The sequence below is a fragment of the Aplysia californica genome, unplaced genomic scaffold (assembly GCF_000002075.1).
Source record: "Aplysia californica isolate F4 #8 unplaced genomic scaffold, AplCal3.0 scaffold00089, whole genome shotgun sequence".
Lineage (NCBI taxonomy): Eukaryota > Metazoa > Mollusca > Gastropoda > Aplysiida > Aplysiidae > Aplysia > Aplysia californica.
In genome coordinates, this window is record NW_004797359.1 from 457,348 (window position 1) to 471,665 (window position 14,318).

The window sequence follows — 14,318 nt, forward strand, 5'->3', positions numbered from 1 at the left end:
CTTGTTTGAGTTTGAGTAAGAGTTTTACAGTACTTGCAACGCAATTAGGTCATATAAGTGCTGAAGATTAGAGGTGTTACAAGAGAGTAACAAAAATACAAAAAAGAAGGAGAGATAAGCACAATAATATGTGAGGTAGCATGGTGACATTAGGCGCTCGTCAAAATAATCAATGGTGAAGAAACTGGCCTTTTTTCGCAGGTTTGTGAATTTTTAATCAAATTTTGTTTTTTGACTCATCACCTTTCATGCCCATTTCTCATTTCTGTGTTGGTGCTACTGAATTAAAGGCCCAAAAAAATTTAATTTTCAGTTTCCATGGACTCTCAAGCTAAGGAAAATAGTTCATCTTTGTTGGCCATTTTCTCACTAATTTTACCTCTGAAATCATTTGCAAATATATACCTCGACTTCTATTTAAGATAAATGGATATTTTTTTCATCCGAAGCAAGAAAAATGAACAAGCTTTAACTTTAAGATGATACCATATAACTCTACAAGCCCAAAAATTGACGAGAGCCTGATTCCATTGCGTCGGTACACTTTGTTGATAGGAAAGAAGGAGCAAACCATACCAGAGCACCTGCAAACCACCCACTTGCTTGCTTGTCAGAGATTGAAAAAACCACACATTGATGGACATAATAATGATAGGTGCAAGAAGGACAACTTCAAGATTTAGATTGGATTGAGAATATCTGAGAGGAAGGACTGACCAGTGATGAATGGAACTGATGTAAAGTAGCAGAATGTATCCATTAAAAAAGTTTTAGTGAGCGTTTTACGGCAGTTGCAACACAATTAGGTTATACAGTGGGTATCGCATTCAACGAGGTTGCCGGGACCAGCTTGTTGTCCTCGTTTGATCCGACCTCTCGTTGAACGTGACTAAGGCTAAAGTAAAGAAAGGAGAGACAATTTATTATATTATAGGATGTACCAATACCAGTAATTAAAATAGTTGTCCCCCTGATGATGATAATTTCAAACAGCATCAGTGTGCGCATGTTTGAGCTGTGATCTGACCGTCATTTCTGCATTTTTAAATATTGTTTTTCCGGATCACTTCTCGTCTGGAAACATACCCTCTCACATCTAGGCCTAGATATCTACATAAAGTAAAGGCGGGGAGCTTGGATTTTATGATAAGGGGAAGAAAAGAAAATTGAAAGAAAAAAAGGTCTCGATCTAGACCTACCCGTCCAGAGTTCATCCACTCAGTTTCACAGCAGCCGGCATCGTGTTCCCACCGTGGCTTTCTAAGTGACCTGAGAAAGCCTAGGTTCCCACCTATCCCCTCCCATTCTTTCCGTGGGCTAACCCTTGCCCATCCTCTTGGCTTTGGGGCCCATATCAGGAGGCACACTAGATCTGGCAATACAATGTGTTAGGAATCGATGATGGGCCTTGTGCTTCGCGTGAGATGGAGAGAAAGGAGAAAAATTCTTCGCTTTTGGGGGCGCTAATTGCTTTTATTTGGTTATCGCGACCTCGTTGAAAGCGACTTCAGTCTGTTTGCAACCTCGTTGGAGCTGACGTACATTTACAAATACATTTTATAGAGAACAAAATCGGGGATTAAGGATTGCCTCGTTGGAACCGATTTCTCGTTGAATGTGACCTCGTTGAATACGACACCCACTGTATATGCTGAAGATTAGAGGTTTTACAAGGGAGTAACAAACACAATAAAAAGGAGGAGAGACTAGGACGATAGATGTTTGAAGGAAAGAAGGAGCAAACCTCACCAGAGCACCTGCCAACTACCCGCATAATGTACCCTTTTGATCCAGAAAAGTAACATTTGAAAAGGAACTTTTAATTTTTAATGCTTTCGGCTCTTAATTGCTATTCATAGAGAGTACAATGTCTTTCAGCTTGTCACATTGTTTTTGATAGTTCTCTTCTGGTTATTATTTAATTTATAATATATATCCGTTTCTTGTTATTATTTATAACAGACTTAATTTTCTTCAGTTCAGGGATATAAATTAGAAATGTGTTTTATTTAATTACGGACTTAATTTTCTTCAGTTCGGGGATATGAATTATAATTAAGTGGGGTTTTTTTTTGGGGGGGCTTCTTTTCTTTTTTTTTTCTTTTTTTTTTTTTTTTGGGGGGGGGGGGGGGGGGGTTAAATCACAGTTAGACTATTCTCCTTTCAGTAACCATTAAATGTGTGTGTTCCTGAAGAAAGGTCCCAGTTGTCAGCAAAGCTAATTTTGAGCACCAGGGTGAAAAAGCAAAAAGAGGCTTAGCTTTAGCTGGTCAAAAATTTTGTTCCATCAGAAAACACACATTGAACCATTTCTTAATACATGTAATATGCAACTTATTGAAAGGATTTCATATTTTAAGTTGAAATATTTTTTTCATTTGTTATTTTTTCACAATGTTGATCTTCACCAAAGAAATGGAAATTTGGTTTTCCTCCAAACTTTGTTTTTACACCTTGTGTTACAAAAAAATGTGACATATAATGTTTAAAACTACTCAAGATATTTGAACATTTTTTAAATCAGTGTGTTCGACATTGAATTTGCTACTTGAATATATGCCCTGTATTTTAAAACATCCAAAGTTTCCAACAACTGGGACCTTTCTCCAGGCACACACACAAATCTTTAAGTTTTTTTTTTTTCCTCCCTCAAACATTATTTTATTGCTCGACTCAATAATAAAATATGTCTTGCTTGCAGAAGGATTGGAGTTATTTAAAAACTGTGAGTTCCCCCTTGTGCTGCTTAGTAGCAGGCCCACCTGACAAGCACTAATCAGAAGAAGAACCAGGAACTGAGAGCTGGGCTTGCAGACTGTTGTAGCCTCTGAGACAGTGAAAAATGAGAGTCTAATATTAATAATGATAATAACGATAATAATACTATTATATTACAATAGTAACAATAATACCATTTAATAATAATAATAATAATAACATTGGTCAATAAGCTTCTTTATTATATTTATTTAGTTTCTGTGGAATTCCTTGCATCACACTAAGTATTATTAATATTAAACCTTTTCTAAAAAATACAGTGAAATACCGATAGGTCGAACACTGAAGATTTGAAATCAAGCATCCGTAAAACTGAGCCTGCAGTCTGGATATCCCTCGAACTACGGATCACTCAAACTAACGAGGCCGGTCCCGACGAATTCAAGCTATCCGTTTGATACTGTATTTCTTTTTAAATATTAGGTGTTTGTTACACCCCTTAGAGCACAATTTAGATCATTTAGGAGGCGGGCTTCAAGCCTGCCTGTCAGGGCTAACCTGGGTTGAGTAAAAAATTTCCCCACGTGGGAATGGAACTTGGGTCTTCTGCATGCAACAGTAAAGGGCCTAACCACTGCACCACAGCTATGCCAGTGGTTTTATACTGAGTGAACCAGTCTGAGCAAGACCTGATTAAGAGAAGCAGGGGATGAGAAGTAACGAGTACCGGTATTGTTTGTTTTAGTAGAGGTTTTACTGCACTCACAACTGCATAAGGTCATATGCGCGCCAGAAGATAAGAGGTGTTACAAGAAAGTAACAAACAGAAAAGAAAAAGAGGAGATAAGGACGATAGACGTTTGACAGGAAAGAGGAAGCAAACCACACCAGAGCACCAGCCAACCACCCACGTACCAGTATTAGCAAGATGGTAGGGGAAGGCTGTTAGGAGTACGGAAAAGTCTTGTTTTTTTGTTTTAGTACATGTATGGTTTTACGAGGCTCACAACTGTATAAGGTCATATGAAAGCCAAAGGGTGGATGTCAACAGAGAAGTCCAAATGGGGAATCAGATTTACTCTGCTCACCTCTCTATCCTCAACAGCACAAAGTCTGCTTTGACTATCAAAGCACCCCGGAAATTGCAGTTCACAAGAGAGTGACAAACATTCAAAAGAAGTAAAGGAAAAATGACGAAAGTAAGGATGAGGAAAGAAAAAGCAGCAGTTCCCCCTATGTTGCTCCGATGAGCATGACATTGATAAATCAGCCCATCCACGATTCTACTGTGTAAGAACATGTTAATATCCCCCCTTTGGGAATGGCCTAAAAGACACCGAAATGTCTGATAGGTTGTGAATCAGTACATTATAACTGTGAAAGTGCACGTTGCACTTTTTTTAAAGTCTCCAATTTCTAGTTTTTAGGATGGTAAAATGCCTGTGACTTGCTTCATTTCTTCAATTTACATAAAAGGGTTTTGATTGTGTGTAATAAATCCAAATACAGAGACATTTACATTATCAGAAATAAGTTTCTTTCATCTCTGAAGACAGACCATGATTAGAGAGCAGGAAAGGAGGTGAATGGAAAAAAAAAATTTTGTGTAAAGAAGAAAATGGTCCATCGTCGTCATGCTTCGAACCCAGAACCTACTAAAAGAAGTAAAAGTAAAAGAGAGGCGAACACCATCTCAAGACCTCGAGAGCCTCCTGTTGGCGGAACTGAAAGGTTCTTTACTTTTTAGCTCCATTCATAGGGTCCGTTGTGCTTTTTCTTTCACCACTAGTTGTACACTGTACACATAGTAACTTGTAAGTAGTCATTTCCACTTCATCAATCTGCTTCTCTTTAATAAACAGTCATTTCGAACAGTGATCATGCTTTACCACCAGGTATGTGGTGCAATGGTTAGGCTCTGTGCCCATGCACACAAGCGATGCCAGTTCGATTCCCAAGAGGTGAAGTCTTATCAGACAGGCCCACATCCGTCTTTCTCCCAGAATATTGTATCTCGTTAATTCTGGATTCATAACGGAAAAAGACACCGGGACAGTGTCACAGCAGCCATGCTCCTCCACAATCTAAATCTTGTCCTAAGGAGCATAAAAGATCTATGATCACAAGCTCTTATAAAAGTATGATGAACCACAGGGGCATTGTAATAAGGAATTCAACATTAACCCTATCCGTACGTCATGTTTTACCATCGAATCCATACGACGTAGGGATCTCTGTGCCACCACTTTCAAAGAGGAAATTTACTCGTTAATCTGATCAGTATGCTTTGCATAGAAGTTTGTCAAAATGATTTTTTGAGAAATACTGAAAGTTTCAAAGAGATCTTCGTAACGGAAGTATTCTCAAATGTGAAGAAACAACCCCAGGGGTACAAAATGACCCAGGGCTACGAATAGGGTTAATTAGGAGTATCATGTCAGCCCTGGTGGGCACTTTTCAACTTGGAGATGCAATTTTCACAAACCATTAACCACAAGCAAGTTGTGTAAGCACCAGACTTGATCTATCATTTTAAAAATCCTTACTTTTTTTTTGTGCCAGTACCAGCAAGTTTGACAGCACACTCAGTTAATAATTCAATAGATTTGTTCATTATCAGGTATGGCATGGTAAACTTTGTCAACCCTTCAAACATCTTCAGGGGCATAATGTCAAGCCTTCATTCAGATTCATAATATTGAAGGAAAAATAAAAACAACCCTCAAAAAATCATCGTTTGATTAAAAACAATTGTTTTTATTCAATATTATTTGTCTTACTTTGAAATGGAGAGATGTTCATATACAAACAAGTCTACAAACATACAGACATGCATACACCCACTCACGTACACCTACAAACACATACTGCCTCATATGAATATAAGAGCAAAATGAGTCACAAATTCTTGGCTAGACACTTTCATGAGTACCATAGTTATTACAATAATGAAAATAAGGAAAAGAAAGAGTGCACAACAATGGAGTTACTTAATCATTATATCATGACTTTAAAAAAACAAAAAAAAAACAAATAAATATATAAGAGCTAAACAAAACAAAAAATGGAAACTACTACATGCTCTTGGTTAGTTTGACCGGAAGACCCTCCTACCCCACAGTACTGTGTGGTTTGGGCAACGCATTGACAGGGGTGGAGAAAAAGTCTAAATAATTCTTACATCAACAGCAACTCGGTCTGAAAAAAATACACATTATAAATTCCATACCAGTACCCAAAAAAAATTGACCAGTGCACCTGATCTTGACGCAAAGGTCCCTTTTTTCCCCCGGCTTTGTTCAGAACAGGAATGAGACATAATTGGTCCTTACAAGAAGAAAGTGCAGAGTGCAGTCGAGAGAGAGAGAGAGAGAGAGAGAGAGAGAGAGAGAGAGAAATACTCTTTATAAATATTTTATCCAAAATACCCATTAACCACATATCGGAACACACTAACGGTAACAGAATTTGAAGAGAAGTCTGTGAGCTGACACATCTAGGTGGAACTTTTGCCACGGCAATCACAAGAAACTATAGCAGACATTGTGGTTTGGGGGGCGGGGGGACCTGCATGCCAACAAGTTATTACACGATACATCCATACTCAAGATAAATGCTCTGAATGAAAATCAACGTATGTCTAATTACTGCATCCCTATGATGAGAGTAAAATTACCATTGAACAATAAATTTGACAAAAAGAAAACAATAAGTCTGGCAAAGGCTCTACAGGTACGAAACTGGAATGTTAATAACAGTGTGTATCATAATGGAACATTGTGTTGTCATCGTGCTGGGGGAGGTGGGTGGGGTAGGGAAAAACCAAGTGCCTCTAGCTGACGTCAAAATGTGAGTAGCCATAACATGCAACACAAACTCAACTAGTGCATCATGATGAAAACAGCTTGGGGGAAGGGGGGCAGAGAGAATGATGGAGGATGAAGCAGATGCAAAATTGTCCACGGTATGATAAACTCTTTGCTCCCAACGCAGTATCACCTGGTCTATGACGTGGTAAAACGAGCAGTCAGGCAAACACTGCAGACATAGAACCTGTACTTGGTACAGGTGTAGCCACATTCGGACACACACATACATACACACACACACACACAAAGACAAACACATACAGACAGACACAAATGATTATCACAGAACACACAGTATATGTAACATGATACAGCTCCAGTACACGGCTACACTAGAAATAAGGTTCTCTAAATATTTCCTATTTCGTTTTGCTTAGAACGTACTCGCTCTCCACTGCCATTCAAAATAATTCAAAAGCTTAGCGTACTAATGTACATATTCATAGGCTAAAAACACTTCAGTTCCGAGCCATAAGCATACATACCCTTTTTTAAAAAAAACCAGGAATACCAAGACATGAATGCTGCAAAGAAAAGACACACATCCCACTGGTCCAGCCAACATACCCGGTAAAAAATATAAATAGCCTCCATACAAACTCCATTTAGAGCAGACAGGACATGAAGAAAGACGACAAGTGACATCTTTTCCTTCAGGCTTACACAACTATATTATGACTTCAGTTCCATCCCCTGGGTCAAGGATGTGGGAACAGTGAATATCTTTACAGTGGATGCTGCTGAAGACAATGTCAAGGGAACACAGAAAGAAAAAAAAGACATTCGCTTTAGCCATACAAATCATCTGGTCAGTTCCCTACCTTTTCTTTTTGGTACTGGTAAGGGGACACACACACAAAAAAAGCCATCATGCACATCTGAGAATCATTTGATCAGAATTCATTTTTCAAAAAAGTCCTAGATATTCCAACAATACACCACACAATCACTCAAGACCAGCCACGGTACTTCATTCAGGAGAGTAGATCAAAAGAAAAAGAAAACGCTAAATGCTAAAAAGGCCACATCAGTTTTTCTCAGGCGAAAACACTAGTCTTTTCTACAAAACTCAGGGGGGGGGGGGGTGTATGAATCCAAGACAACAGAGGGAGTCAGGACTTCAGAACAAGCTACCTGTGGCACCTTCCAAACGCCCAGTCAAACAGTTGTTTTCGCAGATAGTGAAGTTTCGCATGGAGCTACACAGAAGAATAAAACAGAAAGTAGCATACTGATTAACAAACTGGCCTCATGAGTTGATGACACCGGGAGGCGGATGCATGTCCCAGCACACTATAACACTTCACACATCCAGGCCTAGAGATCACGGCAGGACGGTCACTTTTGTTTCTGATGGACTCACTCATAGAATGTAATGCGGAAGGCCATATTAGGTCATAATATCTATATCTATACATATATATGTGTATTGTAATTGTTAAAATACTGAAAAGCCCTAACATTTCCACTACTGTGGTTATGCCTGAGAAGGGGGCGCAATGAAACATGAAAAACATTTCAACTCTATGTCTGTTCACAGGAACTTGGTCTGCTCATATGTCAACGGCTAAATATTAAAAAATGAGGCTGAGCTTAAGAGGAGATGATGGTGTAGGCTTCATTGCAGACTACAAGAAACATAAACAAAAAAGTAAATCTAAACAACACAATGACAAAGCATTCAGTAGCAGATACAACTGTCCCAGTGAACCGCCCCTGCTATCCCATCCACTCGGGAAACACGAGTCAACACATGAAACAAGGGTGGATTGCATGAGCAAATTTGAACAACACAGCGATACCTGGGGGACACAATGGAGAACCCCCCCAGGGAAATGACATGCGAGATTATGCCTTTAAAAAAAAAAACAACCCAACAACCTGCCCACCACCACCATCAATTGGTCACTATCATGCTCAAGGTCGACCGACACTCATTCCCCCCTTAGCACACCTCCATGTGCTCTCCTCAGAAGACAAAGTCACAAAAGTCATCATAGAGTATTCATCATTTACTTAGTGTTACACAAGAGTATACAACACACAGAGACTAGGCAGGACTGGTTACATGAAACACACAACTCTCCAAATAACATTTTGCGATAGACAATGCCACGTAAAGTACGGTACAGAATATTTAACAACTGATACTATGCTGAAGATTTTTTTTTTTCCAGATGACTTTAAAAAAGCAACAAAATGGGTGGTATTAACAGTTTGTTTTTTTTACAAAAAACCAGCATAAAAAGGTAATATTGGACGTCTTTCATAAATCGTCTGAGTTGGAGAAAGAGCGATTTACAACAAATGATACATGAATACCCTTTGTGTGGTACCTCCCTTCCTCTCAAGAGCCCATTGCAAGAAAAACAAAACAAGAGGAGGAAAATGCATTGAGAACATGCCTGTACAATGACAGAACAATCGAAGGACTATATCACGGTAAAATTTCACCATATTCAATAAGCTCTATGTACATCATATAAAATTTTTATTAATAAAAATCACTCAAGAATGCATGTACATATTGTGAGCTAGCCCCTACCACTGAATCAAGTTTTTAAAAAAAAAAGAGAGAAAGGAAAAATGTCCAAAAGTGTAGGACACCAATGCACACATCGTTAAAAAGTTTTTTTTAAAAATCTCAGTAATTAGTTCAAGCTTCCCACACCCTGCATATATATACATTTCTAAGCCAAACTATTTCTGCAGGAGATTAAGGCCCAAAGCAGTTAACAACTCATAGGGACACCAAAAAGAATCTGTTCTTATCCAAAATTCAAGAAGGCAATGTATAATGCTCAGTCTGTAAATATAAATTTCGAGTAGAATGTTAGGCTTGGTACAAGCCAGTCTGTTCAAGCTACACTCCACAATTGAAAGGCCAAATTTGGGTGGTGGAAAGGTGAAGAAAATGAGGAAATTTGTCCATTGAGAAACATTTAGTTTTCAAAATGTTACTTAGGAAGAAATCCTGAACACATATGTATGTTCTACGTATTTCCTTTCTCTCACAACTTTGTAGTCAGTAGCGCTGTTAAGTTGATCAAAGAGATGTTTCTCTTACCACTTTTCTTCATATTTTTCATTTATCGACTCGCTGAAGCCATCGGTGACAATATTCTGACAGCTTTTGCTTTTACTAGAAAAATTATGGTGAGTTTTGTCATTTTGACAAATATCAAAGAAACGAACAGTTCTAACTCTCTTTACCACAACTAGTTGTACAAACTGTGGACCCAACACCCCTTGAAAAACGAACAAATGGCTTGACGTCCACTCCCAATCCCATCTATCTCATAAACTAACAAAACCTTCCATTATCAAATGAACGACGTTTGTTCATTTTTCTCCTACCTATGATGACAAGCGGTTGTGAAAAACATGCCTCCCACTTTAGTTGCTGAGGTTCACAATGCACAGATACCACTGAACACTAGTCCGGAAATAAAGCCTGAGGTGAACAAACAGGCAGAGGACTGCAGTACATGATCCGACTTGCTCCCTCTCTGTTCGTTTTCAAGCCTTTAATAACACTGATTTCGGCACCCACTGGAAGCAGAACTCTTTCGGGAAAAACAAACCCATAGCACAATGCAAACACTCACCTACACCTGATGCCGAAGTGGGACAATGTTTGATTTAACATGATGTTATGAGGGAATAACCTTCAAATTAAAAGAGGGCTGAAGTGAAAAGAAAAAGTAAGGATCTTCAGCGTAAGTACATGAACTGCTCCTACATTCAATAGAAACAAGAACAGGTGGTAAAATGCATCAATGTCATTGATCCCAACCCCGGCATTGACAAGCACAGACACAATATGTGTGCATCTCTCTATAGGACATCTCAGACTCTTTTAATTGAGAAGCTTAAAACTTTCATGGTCACTTAGCAGATACCAGCTACATAACTGACAGGGCCTGTTCAAAGAATGGCTGCATAAATCTACCAGACTTCTATTCTATTTCATGATGTATGTTTACATGAGTAAAGCAGAAACTTCAGGAAGAAAAGACAAGAAATGTGGAGATGGAATCTATTTCTATTCCTTCACCAAGTAAGCAATGACCAACTAAAATAACCCCAAAAAAACTCCTCCATTGCTCCCCAAGAGGTCCGACACGTTTTTGCTGATAGCAAAGCCTAGCTGTGAGTTGTGAGCACCCTCCATGTGTACACAGGCACAAGCCATCTCATGTCTGACCGTCCCCTCCACCCTCCCCACCCCCTTGCCAACACGCACGAATCAAAGAGTGCGCATCATCTGTGTGTACGGGCAGCACTCTAATCTCCGTGCTGCATGGCCAGATGTCGGGGGCCGTCATCAATTCTGTTCCGAGGACGTGATGAGGAACTCGTCACTGCGCTTGTGGCTCTCCAGAGCTTTGATCATGGACATGTCGTGAGGCAGTTCCGACTTGCGCCGCAGCAGGGGCTTCTCCTTCTTCTTCTTCTGGATCTGAGGACAGACGTGAAGACGTCGGTCAGTGACAGGGCGCCGAGAGCAAACGAATATAACAGGAGAGCGCTATCTACCAGTTTAAGAAAACATCATAACAAAAGAAAGCTTTTCAGAAATTTGTGATATAATTCAGAGGCAGTGATCACTGAGTGACCAGGGGAAAAGAATGATGGAGAGACAGAAACAATAGAGGCAGTTAAGTACAAGAAAAAGTTAGACCTGCAAGTGGTGCCCTCTAAACATAAGAAGAAATTAATAGATCTCCCACTGTCAGTAAGAATACTAATGGTACCAGTGGACTTAATTAAACAAAATTCCCTTTCAGCTCTTTATTTTTATCAGGAGAAAAAAAAGGCGGTTCAATGCTGGACAGATGATAGCATCAAAGAGTGCGCATGACAAAGCATCATACAGTTTTCCATTTTCCAAGACTTAGTCTTCACGAGTGAGGAGCCATCCATGCTTCAGAAGAAAAACATATGTCTAAATTTACACATTCAACCATACAGTAATTCAGATTTTCTAAAACTAGTTTTTAAATAAACTAACATAAAAATAACACAACATGTTAAACAAGTAAAAGGGGGAAAAAAAAGAATCAAACAAAACCAAACAAAAAAAAAAAAAAGAAGAAAAAGCCAGTTGAAGTTCTGGAAAATAAATCGGGCAAAAACAAAAGTTGCACCCTCAGACTGAAATAAAAAGATACATGGAATTAATGACAACCATCAACACTTCAAACCAAAGACGAGATTGACTAGTAAACACAACCGGTTATGTCCAGCACTACGCAAGCACAAGTGAGAGGCAGTCACACACAGTTCAAAGCTGTGCACCACTGCACTAAACAGGACCAAACAGAAAAAAAACTAGTTTCAAACAGAACACACGATTAATTCTCACACAAAAATAAAATAGCCTCCCAGTTTAAAATTGTTCTTTCAGAGATGAAAGAAACTTATTTCTATCTTCAGAATTGGAACAAAACAAGAACCAAAAAAAATACTAATGATGCATGGATTATAAATAAAAATAACCTAAAACAAAACAACACCCCCCCCCCAAAAAAAAGAGCCGCAAATGATTCATAAAGCATTAAATGAATGTCTACCCCAAAAAAATTCACCAAGCGCTAAATAACATAAACAAAATGCTATAAATCAAACAACACACAATCAAGGAAATATTTGAATGTTGAAGAAAGAGACAAAATGTGTTGTGAGAAAAACTCATTCCTGTGACAGGACTATCAAGTCGGAACCAGAACTTAAAAATACAGCAGCTGTAGAGATCTCAGTAATACTATATACCCAAGTGGCGCGAAAATCGGACCTGTTTCACTCCAACAACTATATAGTGGTCATAAGACGGTAAAAACCCCTCAGCAAACCATGCCGGACAACCGTGCTCCAAATCTTCATGTGGTTTGGGGTTTTTTAAAATCAGAAACTGTCAAATAACTCTGCTCACTGCCTCATTTCTCATTATCTCACTCAGAATTAAGAAAAAGTCACTTTTATTTCCGGCGCAAACGTAGAAGATACCATTTTATTTGTCAGCCCTTGCCATTTAGAGCCATAATTTAAGCTACAGAAACAGGGATGGAGGAACTATGAAAAAGCAAATGATAAAAAAACCAAAAGCTTGAGAACAATAATTAGACGTCATCCCTCTAAAATTAAGATCAACTCGAATAGTCCTGAAATCCCACAGCCAGTCACTCAGAAAAGGCTGTTATAAGACTCACCTACCTGGACTACAAAAGTGACATAAAGGGTCAATACTGGCATGCCCCGAGTAATGAGATCAAAAAGGAATATGTCATGCCACATATAAGACAATGCCAGCAAACATCTCTCATTATTGCAACATTTCTAGATTGCACAGACGCCTTAGAAATCTCTTCAGTTGTCTCAGCGCTATATCATTCCACAACAAAGGGGACAATAACATGCCCTGTTCTCGCATTTTAGATATGTACTTTCTTGTCTTGAATAACTGCAGAAACACTGCTACTTAATGCAGAGTCATCAATCCTCATCCTTTGAGTCCAAATGTCTGTGCAGCCGTAACTCCTACTCAAACAGTGACCACTTCCTTTCCAAAAAACTTGCATAGCCACTCCACTAAAGAGTCTTCTACCGTGGTACACCCAAAAGCAGTTTCAGCTCAAAGAAGTAAAAGTGTTGACCCTAAACTTAAGGGGAACATGACAACTGGTTTCAACAAATACCCTTCAGACCCTTCCTTTGTAGCCATTTGATAACAAGTTCCCCTAATCATTCAGAATGGCAGTTATGCTACTGAGATCCAGTTCAATGAATAAATCATTCCGCCCCCCCCCCCCCCCCCCCCACCCCACACACACACACCTCCAAGCTCATATGTATCAATATACAGGTAGAGTACACACCAATTCCCTGACCCTGATAGTGTGATTTCAAACAGTTATATGTCAATCTGAGCTGAAAAGATCTACGATGAGAGAAGGTTTTTATCATCCCATTGATTACAATCTAACTTTGAAAAGAATGACATACACTGAGATTACGCAAAGCTAAAAGCTAAACAGTAGCCTTCATAGTGCCAAAACAAAATTAAGCTCAGTACTTTAAAGCTACCTTCAGGATGTGCCAGGGCAAATCAGTCTACAAAATTCTGTTTCACAGGTTTATAAACCCTCTCTCATTAAATCAAAAAGCTGCACAGCACACTAATGTTTGCTTAATTCACCATTAACTTTAAGTTTTCTGAACTATTAACCACCTCTTTATAAAACTGGTATTCCTTTGTTTCAAAACTTATAGTGGACAAAGTAGAAAGTATGCGTTCAATACTCCTCACAAAAAGTTGGGGACAATGAACTTCCAAGCAAACGACAACAATGAAATTGATGCATGACACACATATAATAATTTATCTTCAAGTCTATATGCATGGCGCAGCCTAGTCCTACGACAAATAAACACATTACTTTTATCATCCACATGTAAAAAAACTGAGAATATAGAAGAAGTCTAATCGTAAGACAAAAAAAAAAGCTTTACTCCTGACAGAACTGTGTTGCAGGCAGGAAGTGTGGGAGGATAAGGCCACACACTACTCCTCAGTTTCAGTAACATATCAATAGGCCATCTGTAGCACCATTGAAAACGACCAGGAATTCCTTCATTAATTCTGTGCATCAGCACGGCAACGGCAAGCTATCAAACTCAGATAAGAACCTCTCTATTTTATTTGATAGCTCACTCTGTAAATCGTTAGAA

At 38.9% G+C, this 14,318-nt stretch overlaps 1 protein-coding gene across 7 annotated transcripts in view; it reads right to left on the minus strand.

Moving 5' to 3' along the window:
- Positions 1–5,450: 5,450 nt before the first annotated feature.
- The window catches only part of LOC101860798 (serine/threonine-protein phosphatase 2A 56 kDa regulatory subunit delta isoform), a 76,912-nt gene continuing 68,044 nt past the window's right edge, over positions 5,451–14,318 (minus strand). For 5 of the 7 annotated variants that reach the window (XM_005094774.3, XM_005094776.3, XM_005094775.3 and 2 more), the window contains one exon: positions 5,451–11,049. In XM_005094774.3, coding sequence (XP_005094831.2) covers positions 10,915–11,049 — 135 coding nt within the window. In that variant the 3' untranslated portion in view covers positions 5,451–10,914. The remainder of the gene's footprint in view (positions 11,050–14,318) is intronic. The other 2 variants (XM_005094778.3, XM_013080497.2) reach the window with 1 other exon arrangement.